Genomic DNA, 13,109 nt, shown 5'->3' with positions numbered 1-13,109 from the left:
CCAAAACAAGACAATATGGTGACAAGAGTACCTTTATTTTACATTTTTCAAATCCTGTAAATCAGAGACAGCAGCTAGGTTCTCATTATCTGCTTCTTCAGTCATCTGTTGCAATATGTTGTATTAGTTGAAGTCTAGGAAAAATATCAGATCTCAGGTGGTGGGAAAAGGGAGGAACATTTTCATAGCCTTTCAGATAGTTACAGATATTTTTCTTTGATATTAAACCAAAGCTTAACATGTTAATTGCAATATCAAATAAGAAAACATATCAGTGAACTTTTGTACTTTATTACATTAAAATCCACTGGTCTGTTCTGTATTTTGAGTGGATCTTTTGCCCATGTATGATTCTGTAACATCTTGCATTGGTCATATGGAAAATATTGGGTTATTGAGGTAGACTGATGTTCCAAATGGTGACACATTTTATTAGATAATATCAAATTACAGTCATTATCCTCTTCATGATAAACGTAGTAGTCTTTAAGTATTGAGAAGCTGTCAAACTCTTGGAGACAGACACAAATTATACAAAATTCTAACATTTTGCTTGAAAGCTTGAATTTTATGATTGGCAACAGATACTGCCAGTTGTTTCCTTTGACGTGACAGGCTCATTTCATTTATTTTTTGAGAAAATGTCAGCCAAACACTCAAGTCTGAATAATCATAGTTATTCAAGAGCAGGGACAAATCAACTTACCCAGGGTCCAATAGCTAGTAAGTGACTAGAGACCAGGTCTTTCTGATTCTGTTATATTGTATTACCCCATGTCTGAATTGTTCGGGACTTGCCAAAGCATGTTCTTACAATAGTGTATTGTGGTATTTTTCCTAGAGAGCATGAATGGTTTAAACAAGATTTGCCCAGTTACTTATTTCCTGAAGACCCCTCCTATGATGCTAACATCATTGATGATGAGGCTGTGAAAGAAGTGTGTGAAAAATTTGAGTGTACAGAATCAGAAGTAATGAACAGTTTATATAGTGGTGACCCTCAAGACCAGCTTGCAGTGGCTTATCATCTTATCATTGACAATCGGAGAATAATGAACCAAGCCAGTGAGTTCTACCTCGCCTCTAGTCCCCCAACTGGTTCTTTTATGGATGATAGTGCCATGCATATTCCCCCAGGCCTGAAACCTCACCCAGAAAGGATGCCACCTCTTGTAGCAGACAGCCCTAAAGCAAGATGTCCGTTGGATGCACTGAATACAACTAAGCCCAAATCTTTAGCTGTGAAAAAAGCCAAGTGGCATCTTGGAATCCGAAGTCAAAGCAAACCATATGACATTATGGCTGAAGTTTACCGAGCTATGAAGCAGCTGGATTTTGAATGGAAGGTAGGAAATTGTAGTATATGAAGATCATTTGTAGAAGCCATTTTTTTGTGTAGTAAGCTGCTCTGAGCTGCTGAGTTGAGTACTAAGGTCAATAAAAAAAGTTGGTTGTGATTTAGATATGAATTTAGTGGTGTTGATGCTTCTGGCTGATAAATCCCATTCTTTCCAGTAACGTACCATGTGCATTCAAAACAAAACAAAACAAAGCTCTGTAAGGATGAAGAACTGTCAGTGTTGGAGACCTATGTATTTTTTTAATTATAGAATAGCATTCTTGGCTGAGAAACAAAGTTTTAATCAACTTGAAATCTCTTGAGAAATTAATCTCTTGAATTCAAGAGAACTTAATCTCTTGAATCTCTTGAGAAATCTCTTGAAAACCTGTTTCAGCATGCATCGTAACAATAAAACATCATGTGTCGTCAAAGACACTGTGTTTTTACTTTTCTCTCTCCTTCTTAAGGGAGGGTTTTTTTCTTTTTGCCAGTAGCTGTAACAGCAAGTGGTTGACACAAATTATACCATCAGGACATATTTATTCAGTAAACAAATACATTTCTGTAAGTTGAGAAAAATCTGTCTTATTTGGCTTGTTCTTTTAGTCCTTAGTTGCAGTTTATTTTTCTTATTCTCAGCCCACATTTTACTTTTTTATTAGTACTCAAATTCATTTCAGTTCTATTTGAGTATATGTGGGGGAAAAATCAGTTTTTTATTTTCAGGCATCTTTTACTCTTGTTCCTTTCTTGAGGACTGTGAATGTACTTTTAACGGAAGAAAAAAATTTTCAAACATATCATGTGAATATTCATTTGACATGTTTTTATTTCATTATTTGTACATGGAATGAATAAACAAAATAATATTTCCTTAAAACCATTAAAAAAAAAACAGATCTCCCTTTTCTGAAGCAGTTTTATTTAGTTTAAAAGGAGATGTTAATGTCTTTAAAATTCTTACTGAGGGGCTTCCCTGGTGGCGCAGTGGTTGAGAGTCCGCCTGCCGATGCAGGGGACACGGGTTCATACCCCGGTCCGGGAAGACCCCACATGCCGCGGAGCGGCTGGACCCGTGAGCCATGGCCGCTGAGCCTGCGCGTCCGGAGCCTGTGCTCCGCAACGGGAGAGGCCACAACAGTGAGAGGCCCGCGTAAAAGAAAACAAAAGCAAAAGCAAAAAATTCTTACTGAGAAATTTTTGGAACTAATTTGATAAGATGTTTTGAAAACCAGAATCTTCTTTATCTGAGTTGCGGTTTTATTATCTTCAAAAGGCAAACAGTATCTTCTTTACGAGATTACTACGATACTTAAATTTCGTGGCAGTACCTGTTAACAGTTCCTGATTCAAACCATTGACATGTTATTTGTCCTTTTTCTGTCTATTCTATATTCATAGGTAAAGGTATCCAAGTTGATACCTTTGGGCAACCAAAATATTACTGATGGTTTAGAGTGGAGGCATATCTGGAAAGAAGGCCGGACTCTCTAGAGTCTCTGAGTTCCCTTTGAATTTTAACTGTTGTACACAGTACTGTTAGTGGGATTAAATAAATACTAAACTACTATGTAATGTTAAAAAAAAAAGATCATTCAGGAATTCCCTCTCTACCCCACCTCTATCAGTTATTTGTTTTGATATTATTCTTTGCAATAAGAATAAGGGAGATATTTTGCAGTTTGTTATTTCGAATGTTTTTCCTTAAAGATTTTTCATTTTAGGTAGTGAATGCATACCATCTACGTGTAAGAAGAAGAAATCCAGTGACTGGCAATTATGTGAAAATGAGCTTACAGCTGTACCTAGTTGACAATAGAAGCTATCTTTTGGACTTTAAAAGCATTGATGGTAAGGAAGCCATGCAGGCATGAGCTCTGAGAAGATAAAACTTGGCACTAGTTGACAAGATATTAAACCATCTCAAAGACATGGTGGGTAGGTCTTCTATACTGGTTTTTAAGTAATCTAGACTTAACTAAAAATGTAAGTGAAACAAAGAGGATTGAAGACGTGGAAAATCTCTAATCTAGCACTTCTCCAAAAGAAGTGCTTCCTTGGCATAAAAAAAGTCATTTGTAGTGTTGCCTGTGGAGAAAAGTAAGGAACAACAGGAAAGCAACTTTTTACCTAAAATTAGTTGATGTTGTTAGATTCTTTGTCACACTTCTCCATTCATCTTTTATCAGTAAACATTACAATATCTAAACTTCATTCTTCATCAGCTTCTTTCACCTTGGGTGGCCAAGGTATCCAGATAGGCCTTTCCTGAGATTTGGGCTGGATTTTGGTGCCCATGGCCATCCAGGAGGCAGAGGAGTCAACGGAGGTGGTCATGTCCAAGGACCTCGTGTGTGCCGAGAGTCAAACCTGGCTGAGCAAATGTGCTTATTCCACGCAGGGGCCCAAGTGGGATACAAGCAGAGTAAACCAAGAGTCCACCGCTGGATGGAACCAGAGGAAAACGGAGTGCATAGTTAGGGAAGTTGTTTTCAACAGCATTTAAACTTTATTCTTAAACTGCCATCAGCTATAGCTGTGTTTATATGGTCCCCAGACCACCTTCATCAAAATTACCCAGAGTTCTTATTAAAAAGAGGATTCTTAGGAACTCTCCCAGACCTAGCAAATCAGAATCTCTGGAGATGGGTCCTGGGAAACTGGGAATCTGCCTTTTAAACAAGATTTCCCTTGCCCCTTCCCCTGGGCGGTTGCAATGTACGCTGAAGGATCAGTGCAATGGTAACTTTTGTTTTTATCTTAATGATTTTTTTCTATTGCTACAACGCAAGAAAATAATCCTCCAAAGGTGCGCTTTCTTCAACTGAAAGGGGTGTCAGTTTGATTTCCAGGTTACTGTCGAATACTATGTTGAGAAGGACTCAGGAGCCCCACTTTGACCGCACGGGAGTGTTGAGGTTGGCGAGTGGCGTCTGTTACGATCGTGGGAGGGAAGGGCTTTTGCCACCCCTGCTTCCAAAACGCTGAGACACGACATTTGCTGTCAGGTTGCCCTTGCTCAGATGTGTTTACTTAATATTCTGAATAAGGTATCTTCGTAGGAAGGGCTCGGGCAAATATACCTTTCATATCAATTGCTCTTCTTTGGTCCATTTCAGATGAGGTGGTGGAGCAGAGGTCTGGCTCCTCAACGCCCCAGCGGTCCTGCTCTGCTGCTGGCTTACACAGACCGCGATCCAGTTTGGATTCTGTAACTGCGGAGAGCCATTTGCTCTCTGGCTCCCTCTCGGGCTCCCTGATCGGAAGCACGTCGTCTTCAGTTCCACCTCGCCTGGGCAGTCACACCATGGATTTTTTTGAAATGTGTGCCAGTCTGATCACTACGTTAGCCCGTTGATGATCTTTCCTTAGTTTCTATCTTTCTGTTTTTGCACTGTGAAAATCAGATATATTCTTTAAATTATTGTTTGACTTATGGATATCACATACTCTGCAGTACTGGTTGAGAGCTGTGACTATCTCCAGGGGACGCTCAACGCCACTGAAATGACTGAGAACGTAAAAGTCTGACATTTCATTTACTGTAGATATCTGTAATTCTGTTCTGCCTATGATAAATTTACATAGGTAGTATCTTTAATACGTGAACATTGATGAAGATTATTGTTAATCTAAAATTGTGGATTCACTACAGATGATTAATACACCTTTACTGGTAAACCATCTCAGTCAAAGGGTGGTTTGGCAACATCTTCTTGCTTTCCTGTTTAGTGTAGATAAATCCAGTTTGCTTCCTAAATTTCAGCAGGCTTTAAGCTGTGTTTATGCACAAGAAGATTAAAAAAATAGCCCAAACATCAGTAAGATAGTAATTAAATGTTGAAATCTTAAGAGCCAGCCCCCCAAATTTCAGAAACCAAGTTCTGCTAGCAGTTTTTGCAAATATTGCCCAGTGTTCAACAGAAGGGCTGTGGTCCTGAAACAGGTAACGGTCATTTCCAGGTTCCTTAAAAACAGCTATAACCAACTAGAGGTTTTATCTTGAGATTTTCCCGAATAACATATTTAAGAGCCTTCAAGGTTCTACTCAGTACTGGAACATATGGAATTACAACCACCTTTGTCTTTTTCATAAACTTATATCATTTTGCAACATGCCTTCAAAATCTACGTTTCTCAGATTCTTTTTCACTCTATTTATTTTTGTACTTCACCAAGCATGATAAAATAGACAGTTAAATGAAACAAAGCAAAATGTCAACCGTCTCTTAAAGAGGACTCCTACCTTTGATCTCTTATTGTGTGTGGTGGTGTGGAGCTGTGTGTATGTGTGTGTCCTGTTGCATCCCATGATGCTAATTATTCATCAGAAGTTTGTTACTGTATTCACCCCCCTCCCTCACCTTCCCTAGTCACCTTTGTCTTTGTTTATTGTTTGATCCTTAGTGGCTGATTGACTCAGCTTTGAAATCTTTTCTGGTTCTCTTTCTTTCTTCTATATCTTGGTTGCTAGCCATCAAGTTTGAAACACTGTTCTGGCCCTCAGGGCTTTTGTGTACTTCCAAAGTTTGGTAGGCTGTGACTTTCACTTTTGAACCTGGTAGGGCAGGGAAGCCTTAAACATTCAAAAAATTCTCTCTTGAATAAATATATGTGTTGTTTACATATATACATATATGTATTCGCACCAGTGCTTTTAAATGAAAAACCAAACATTTTTTTTTTTGGCTACGTGCAGGTTTTTTTAAGGCTTTTAAAAAAACAAAAAACCTATATACAGCAGGGTAGATAATAGCCCATTGATTATATTTTGTTTTAGTAAAAATATTTAATTTTAAAATTATGTATAATTTATCGAATTTGTATTTATTCATTTGTCTTGTCTAATATGTTATAATTAACAATCTCATTCACCTGACTTACCCTATAAAAGATTAAGCTCTTGAAAACAAAAAGTGACATTGCCTTGACAGGTTTCTCTTTGCCAAAAATAATGTGTTTTCTACCAAGAAGCAAATGAGAATGTTAGACCAGATTTCTCTTGTGTTTATGAAAGACAAGTATGTCTGTCTTTAAAGAGCTTTGAGTCAGGAGTTTGCGGTGTGTCACATCATATTGTTTTGCAGAACTTTTTAAAAATGGTGTTATATAACTTTTAAGCCTGACTTCTTAATATCAAAATACAAGGAATCCTTATTAGCCAATTTGGGAACTTGGCTTATTAGCCAATTTGGGAACTTGGCAAGAGGGTGGGGTTGCAGGCAGTTAAGATGTGTTAAGTTTAAACCTTTGAAAGATTGCCACCTAGTGGCATCGAAGGATACTTTTTTGTGAATATTTTTATAGGGAAAAGCAGTCCTGCTGCATATAGGTATGGCATAATTTTGGCCTCAACAAATGTGTAAATACTTCTTTAGGGAAAAACAGGGCCACCTCATAATACTTGCCTATGAATGGGGTGACCTTCAAAATAAGGAATTAATCTGATTCCTTATTCCCAAGGACAAAATCCCTAACAATTTTGAAGACAGAGAAAAGGTAGGAAGGAATCCAGTAGCATTTTAGCTTCTTTAGTCTAATGAATCAAATGTTAGAAACTTACATAAAAATTGCTTTAAATGGATGACTGTCATGTTTTTTAAGAGTTAAGAAGTTATTTACTATTTTCTCATTCTTGCCAGTATTTATGAATATCTACATTTTGATAGCCATCTGTTGAATTTTAGGAGAACCAAGGGTCACAGTTCGGGTTCTTGTGTCCTTAAGGTTTTAGAGCACAGCTCTTCTGTGAATGTAGATGGCGTAGTACTTTGTAGAGAGAAGATTACAGGAGGCTCAGCCCAGCATAACAGGGCTAGAACATTTTCATAGGAGGCTCTTTGTTGCTAATGAGCAGGGAGAGGGAAAGAAATCAGTTGCTAAATTCCCACATTTCAGTCTTGTAAACTGGGTAATTGTGGATGTGGTATGTGGTAGACAGACCTGGGGTAGGAACAGTTTCTTCATGTTAAGATTCTGGAGGAGAGCTTCTATTAATAGGCTACAGATAAAGTCTTAGTTATATCATGGAAATGGAGTCCACACTGGTTCTAGAACAGCATTTCCCAAACTGCATTCTGTCAGATGCTCTGTAGAAAAGGGGTTTCATTGAGCAAAGCTTGGAAAATGATGCATGTTACTCTCCTGCTTGAAGATGACAAAGGATGTGGGCATAAAGCCTTTGACCAGTCCTTCTGTGAAAAAAAGAAAACCGTTTAACTTTGTTTAATCCTGCTTTGCCCAGATTAATGTAAACATGGTTTTAAACTTACCATCCCCTGGGAAAAAACATATTTGAAAAATACTATTTTAAGAAAATTATTGTACCAGGTTGCCATAATGGGTAGATAAGAATAAGATTTCCTTTTCCCTTATCAGTTATTGGAGAGAATCTGGTTCAAAATCAGAATAATTCCATTTTAGCCTGTAGATATATTCATCTTGAGCGAATGCTGGATTAGTAGAATTTTATATGTCTACAACTTGTTTCATAGCACCTTGATTTTCTTAATCAGGTTGTGGTATTTTATGGAAAGCAAAATTTATTTTTTGTGTTGAATGGAGAACTGAAAAACCTTAAACAAGATTACTTCTAAAAATTGTCTAAGAGACTAGTAACTAGTGCTTATGGCTCTATGGGTAATGAGTCAATAACATTGATTCTTACTTTCAGAAAGTATAGTCTGAACATTTTCTAAATACTTTTATGTATAGAACACCATATTTAGATCTAATTCCTGTTATTCTTTAATGAAGGAACAAACAACATCCCAAATTAGATATGTTGGGAGGGAGGGAGGCAAACTATTATAAGTTGGGCTTTTGTTTTCATCAACAAATTTTTGAGACACTTTTGTAACCGCTAGTGTTTGCATTCCTTGATACTTGCCAGCTATAAAGAGAATCCAAGAGCCTAAATTATTCAGAAATAACAGTATTCCATGTCAGGGAATTGGCTATATGTAGTACAGACAGTTCTCCCCTTTCTGCAAATAGGTTTCCTGGGACAGTTACAGAATCCTGGGCTTGCTTTCTCTTATTCCCTAGCCAGTTTGTACTCAGGGAATACAGATTGATTTTTTATTAGATGAGACATAATTGAGAAGATAATCATAGACAACTGTTACAGATTTTTTGACTATTTGGATTTATCTGTAAATGTACAGTATATTGAGTTAATATAAGCAATGCACCTTCCATTTATAAAATATAAGATCTTGGAATGTGCCTACCATAGACACTGCATGTTTGTCTATTCACTGGTTAATAATTTAAATCCTGTTAATGGCTGTGAAATCTCAGTATCTAAATGCTAGACGTTCACAGTTTTGTCTGTTTTTCTTTCTTTTTAAAGACCTCCACGTTTTCAATTTGGCACTCCTTTACCTGATCATTCTGTCACTCTGTGACTTTGAAAATAGGGAGTGTACTTTATTTTAATAATAGTTCTCAGAAACTCTAAAATTCTGGATGAGGGATCTGTGCAATCTGTTTGTAAGTCACATCCTGTGTTGGGCCTCATTTTTGTAACCTCTAAAGTGGGAGGGATAGATTAAAAACTTCCGAGTTACCTCTCAGCTTTAAAGTTCGGTCTTCTCTGCCTTTTCATATGATGTGTATTAGTGATCATTTTTTACACGTTTAGAGATTTTATACTAGTGTGAATGGTCTGTATTTGTTTGGCGAGGTGTTTTGAAGGTATATACTAAAATATTTTTCTAAATACAGCTGCCTCCCTGGAATACAAATGGTAAAAATCATCCAGAAAACCAAACATGTTCAAATGTCATGTGTACTTGCCATAAAGCAAAAGATTACTAATTTGGAGTGATGGAAGTGTTCCATACATTTTAATAGTGATTTTTAGATCCAGAGACCCTCCATATCGTCTATTAACTTATTTAATACGTTACAGTAACCTTGTGAGTTAACGATTTTCCAGATGAGAAAGCAGGACCAGAAAGCTCTTCACAAGGCTTTAATGCCATACAAGTGTTCAGTGATGATCACTGCTCTTTATATGCCCCCTTCCTCTGGGGGAAAATAGTCTGAATCACTGAAATATCTGCATAGTTGAGTAATAAAAATAAAGATGTATTGCTTTCAGGTCTTAGAGTGACATGAAGTAGTCTTAACTGAATATTTTTTAGTTTAATTATTTGAACCAGTTGATTGTACTAACTAGATGTAATTATCGTAAGTATTTATGATTAGCATATTGATTTTTGTTAAGTACTTCTAAGTTATTGAGGGTGCTTAAAAAATACTGAAGGACCTTTTTAGGACATGATTCTTCCTTTAACTTTATTTATATGATTCTCATAGCAAAGAGTTTTTTAGAAAGTAAAACTAGCCCCAACTCCTATCTTAAATTATCATAGTTTTTGACTATTAATCTAAATCAGGCTTATCTAAATTTCATATACAGATTGATAATTTTTCATTTTATATGCATATTAGATGATAAGATGCTATTTTCATAGAGTATATTTCTGTTCACAAACTACCTAATTATTATTGGCTTGATATGGAGTCTTTTAAACCTTATAAAAATTTGAAATGTAATTTATGTTTGAGCTTTTAAAAGTGTATCTTATTTAAGCAAGTTGCTGGCATCCTTACCAGCCTTTCCCTATATAATTATAATGCATTTGATGCCACTGGACAGTAATAACATAAAGAACAGGACCCACAGTCTAGACTATGTTGAGTTTTAATTAAACTTTTTCAGTCATAACCTGATAAGAATCAGGCTGGGTCTAGAAGTTAAACTGTGGGGCTGTATTAATTTCATGAGCCAATGTTAATGTTTACTGCCAGCCTGCATAGCAACGCCAGTTTGCAGCCGTGATTGTGTATGTGACTTTTGGTAACTACCGTTTATAGGTCAAGCAGCTCAGATGTTATGGAAGTAGCTCATGGTTATTTGGACAAGCAGGGTAAGTAAATTTAAGTTACATTTGAAAAAGTGCAATTAAGGAAATCCGAGAGCAGAATGCTCTTTCCAGGAAAAAAGTGAAGTGCTTATAGAATATCCTAGCGTGACAGCTCTTTTGAACATACAGAGAATGTTGACAAGGTTCATACAGTGGGAATTCTTTAATTCGCGGTTTGCTACTTTGTGTCGATTTAAAACTTCAAGGAAGGATGGGAGGGAGGCTCAAGAGGGAGGGGATGTGGGGACATGTGTGTGCATATGGCTGATTCGCTTTGTTGGGCAACAGAAACTAACACAGTATTGTGAAACAATTATACTCCAATAAAGATGTATTAAAAAAAAAAGACTGAAGAAAAAATTTTCAAGGAAGGAATAGGAACATTCTAGCCAAGGAGAACTGCATATTTAATTTTTGCTGCTAATTTAAGCATGCATTTTTCACAGCTAAAGTCCTTTTTAAGTTTTGTTACAAAGAAAGTCCATTTTTCTAGACAGATAACATTTTCCTAAGATGGAAAAAACAGATCCACTAAAAAAACAAAAACACCTTAATTAATTGTGCCTTTTCTCTTGAGTTGTAGAACTAATAATTAGTCAAAAACTTGTTTAAACTGTGTTTTTTCCCTAATTCCTCTCATTTTCCCTTAAATCTGCCCTCCACAAACGGCCACATTGTTTGCTTTTGCCTGTTTTCAGGTTCCTTTGGCCAGACCTCACTATCATTGTCAGAAATTGTTCACTAAATGTGTTTTTCTGTTTGTTTTATGTTGCTTCACTTTTTAAGTCACCTTGGTAAAAGTATGGCTGCCTTTTCATGTTTTTAAAATGAACGCAATGAATAGCAATCTTTATATTTCAACCCTTTAAAAAGTTTGTAAAGGAAAGAAATCATGCGGAGCAAAGAACAAAATCTAATTTTGAATCTGATTCTCAGTTTGGCTGCTTGACAGCAGCCAGTCATTTAACCTCATTTAGTTTTTTTAATCTACAAAATGTGGATAATAACCTACCTCACGGATGTGTGTGAGAAACTGAAGGCCCTTGCTTAAAATACAGGGTTTATCATCATATTTAATGTAAATCCCTTCCTTTTTTTTTAATAGATATCTTTGATACTGATAGGATGAGTATCTTGATTTTAGGTAAGTCTTACGTGGTAAGAATATAGTGGTAAAAATGTTTAAGACCACAGTTTCACAAATTATGGTATTCTTATTTTAAGGGACTTTAAAAATTTCTTGAAAGTATCGAACATCCAGATATCAAATTTGTCTTTTGTTGCAGCAGATATTCAGAACTTCTTAAACTGTTGGCTGAAGATGCCTTAATGTACCAAAATACAGCTTTCTCTCCAGACTATTCACAAATATCTATGGTTGTATGATGTTTTGAGTGTTTAATGTAAAATTGTTAGAGAACTGTGAACTCTAAGCATAGTAGTCTTAATGTTGTTTTAGGAAGAATGTGTTCTGTATCATGTATGCTTAAGTATCATACAGTGACTTTTTGAGTGCAGCAAACAAAACTGAAAGTTGACAGCCATTAGGTTGTGTCCATGACAATCATAAGAAAATGTAAGATTGGATATTAATTGTTCAGAAAATTTTCAAGAACACTTTGCATTCATTCTTTCTTAGCCCATCTTTGGAAAAAAAATCCCATAGGCTGATGCACTTACCCACCGAAGCACTTGATTACATATCTATTAAAATAATTTTTTTAACTGTTGAAATTGGGATCATTTTCTATAATTCATTTCAGGAAGGGGAAAAAAAGACCAGACTCTTAGTGCTTTTGTGTTTTAATAACCATAGATTCAAAGTTCAGTTTTGTTTGTTATGTATTTTTTGTGAGTGTTAAATGATCAGTGGGAAGAATGTCTTCCAGCAACTGTGTGGTAAAGATGTCTTCTTGAATTACACAGCATTTCGTAGTTATAGGTTCTCCCTAGTTAATACTTGCACTGTACAAACTCATAGGTAACAAACACAAAAGAGAAAAGCAGCCTATCTGATTACTTATAAGCTTTTTTCACAAAATCAAATTAAAGTCTCTGGTTAATTTGAAAGCTGTTTTGTTTCTGTTCAGTCGTTAAGCTAATATTCTGCAACTCAATTAATAGTTACAGACAAAGCCATTGTAGAACGTTGCTTCCTGTGATTCCTTGGCGATTCCATACCATCTTTGCCCACTTTTGTCTTCCTTGTTGTACACTGTAGTTTCTAACTTCAGCCATTGTATTAGTTTCCTATTGCTGCCATAAGAAGTTACTACACTTAGTGACTTAACACAAATTTATTGTCTTACAGTTCTGTAAGTAAGTCAGAAGTTCGGTGGGCTTAGCTGGTGTTTCTGCAAGTTACACAGGCTGAAAACCAAAGCATTGGTAGGGCATGGTTCTGGGGCAGAGTCTGTGTCAAAGCTCATTCGAGTTGGTGGTGAATTTAGTTCTGTGCTGCTGTGGGATTGCAGTCCCATTTCCTTTCTGGGTTTGGCTTGTAGCTTCTAGAGACCAGCATCATTCTCTGGTCCATGGCTCCCTTCACCTTCAAAGCCAGTGACAGGGGGCTTATGCTTCAAATGTCGCCTGCCTCTTCTTCACTACATCTCTGGCTGACTCTTCTGCCTTCCTCTTCTGATTGTAAGGGCCCATGCTATTAAATAGGGCTCACTTCCATCACCTTCCTATTTAAGGCCAGCTGGGTAGCAAACAATTTCATCTATAAAAAGTCCCTTTTTTCCAAGTCACATTAACGTATCTACAGGTATTAAAACCAGGACACGGAGATCACGGAGGCCAAAATTCTGCTTACCATAGAAGACCTCAGG

General features: G+C 36.5%; 1 protein-coding gene across 1 annotated transcript in view; it reads left to right on the top strand.

Moving 5' to 3' along the window:
- The window catches only part of PRKAA2 (protein kinase AMP-activated catalytic subunit alpha 2), a 59,206-nt gene extending 52,722 nt beyond the window's left edge, over window positions 1-6,484 (top strand). Inside the window, exons 7-9 of the mRNA XM_082857807.1 lie at window positions 842-1,346; window positions 3,067-3,193; window positions 4,462-6,484. Coding sequence (XP_082713933.1) covers window positions 842-1,346; window positions 3,067-3,193; window positions 4,462-4,700 — 871 coding nt within the window. The 3' untranslated portion in view covers window positions 4,701-6,484. The remainder of the gene's footprint in view (window positions 1-841; window positions 1,347-3,066; window positions 3,194-4,461) is intronic.
- Window positions 6,485-13,109: the final 6,625 nt, after the last annotated feature.

This window comes from Leucopleurus acutus, assembly GCF_964270905.1.
Source record: "Leucopleurus acutus genome assembly, chromosome: 2".
NCBI classification, from domain to species: domain Eukaryota; kingdom Metazoa; phylum Chordata; class Mammalia; order Artiodactyla; family Delphinidae; genus Leucopleurus; species Leucopleurus acutus.
This window is presented reverse-complemented; position numbering and strand designations above follow the sequence as displayed.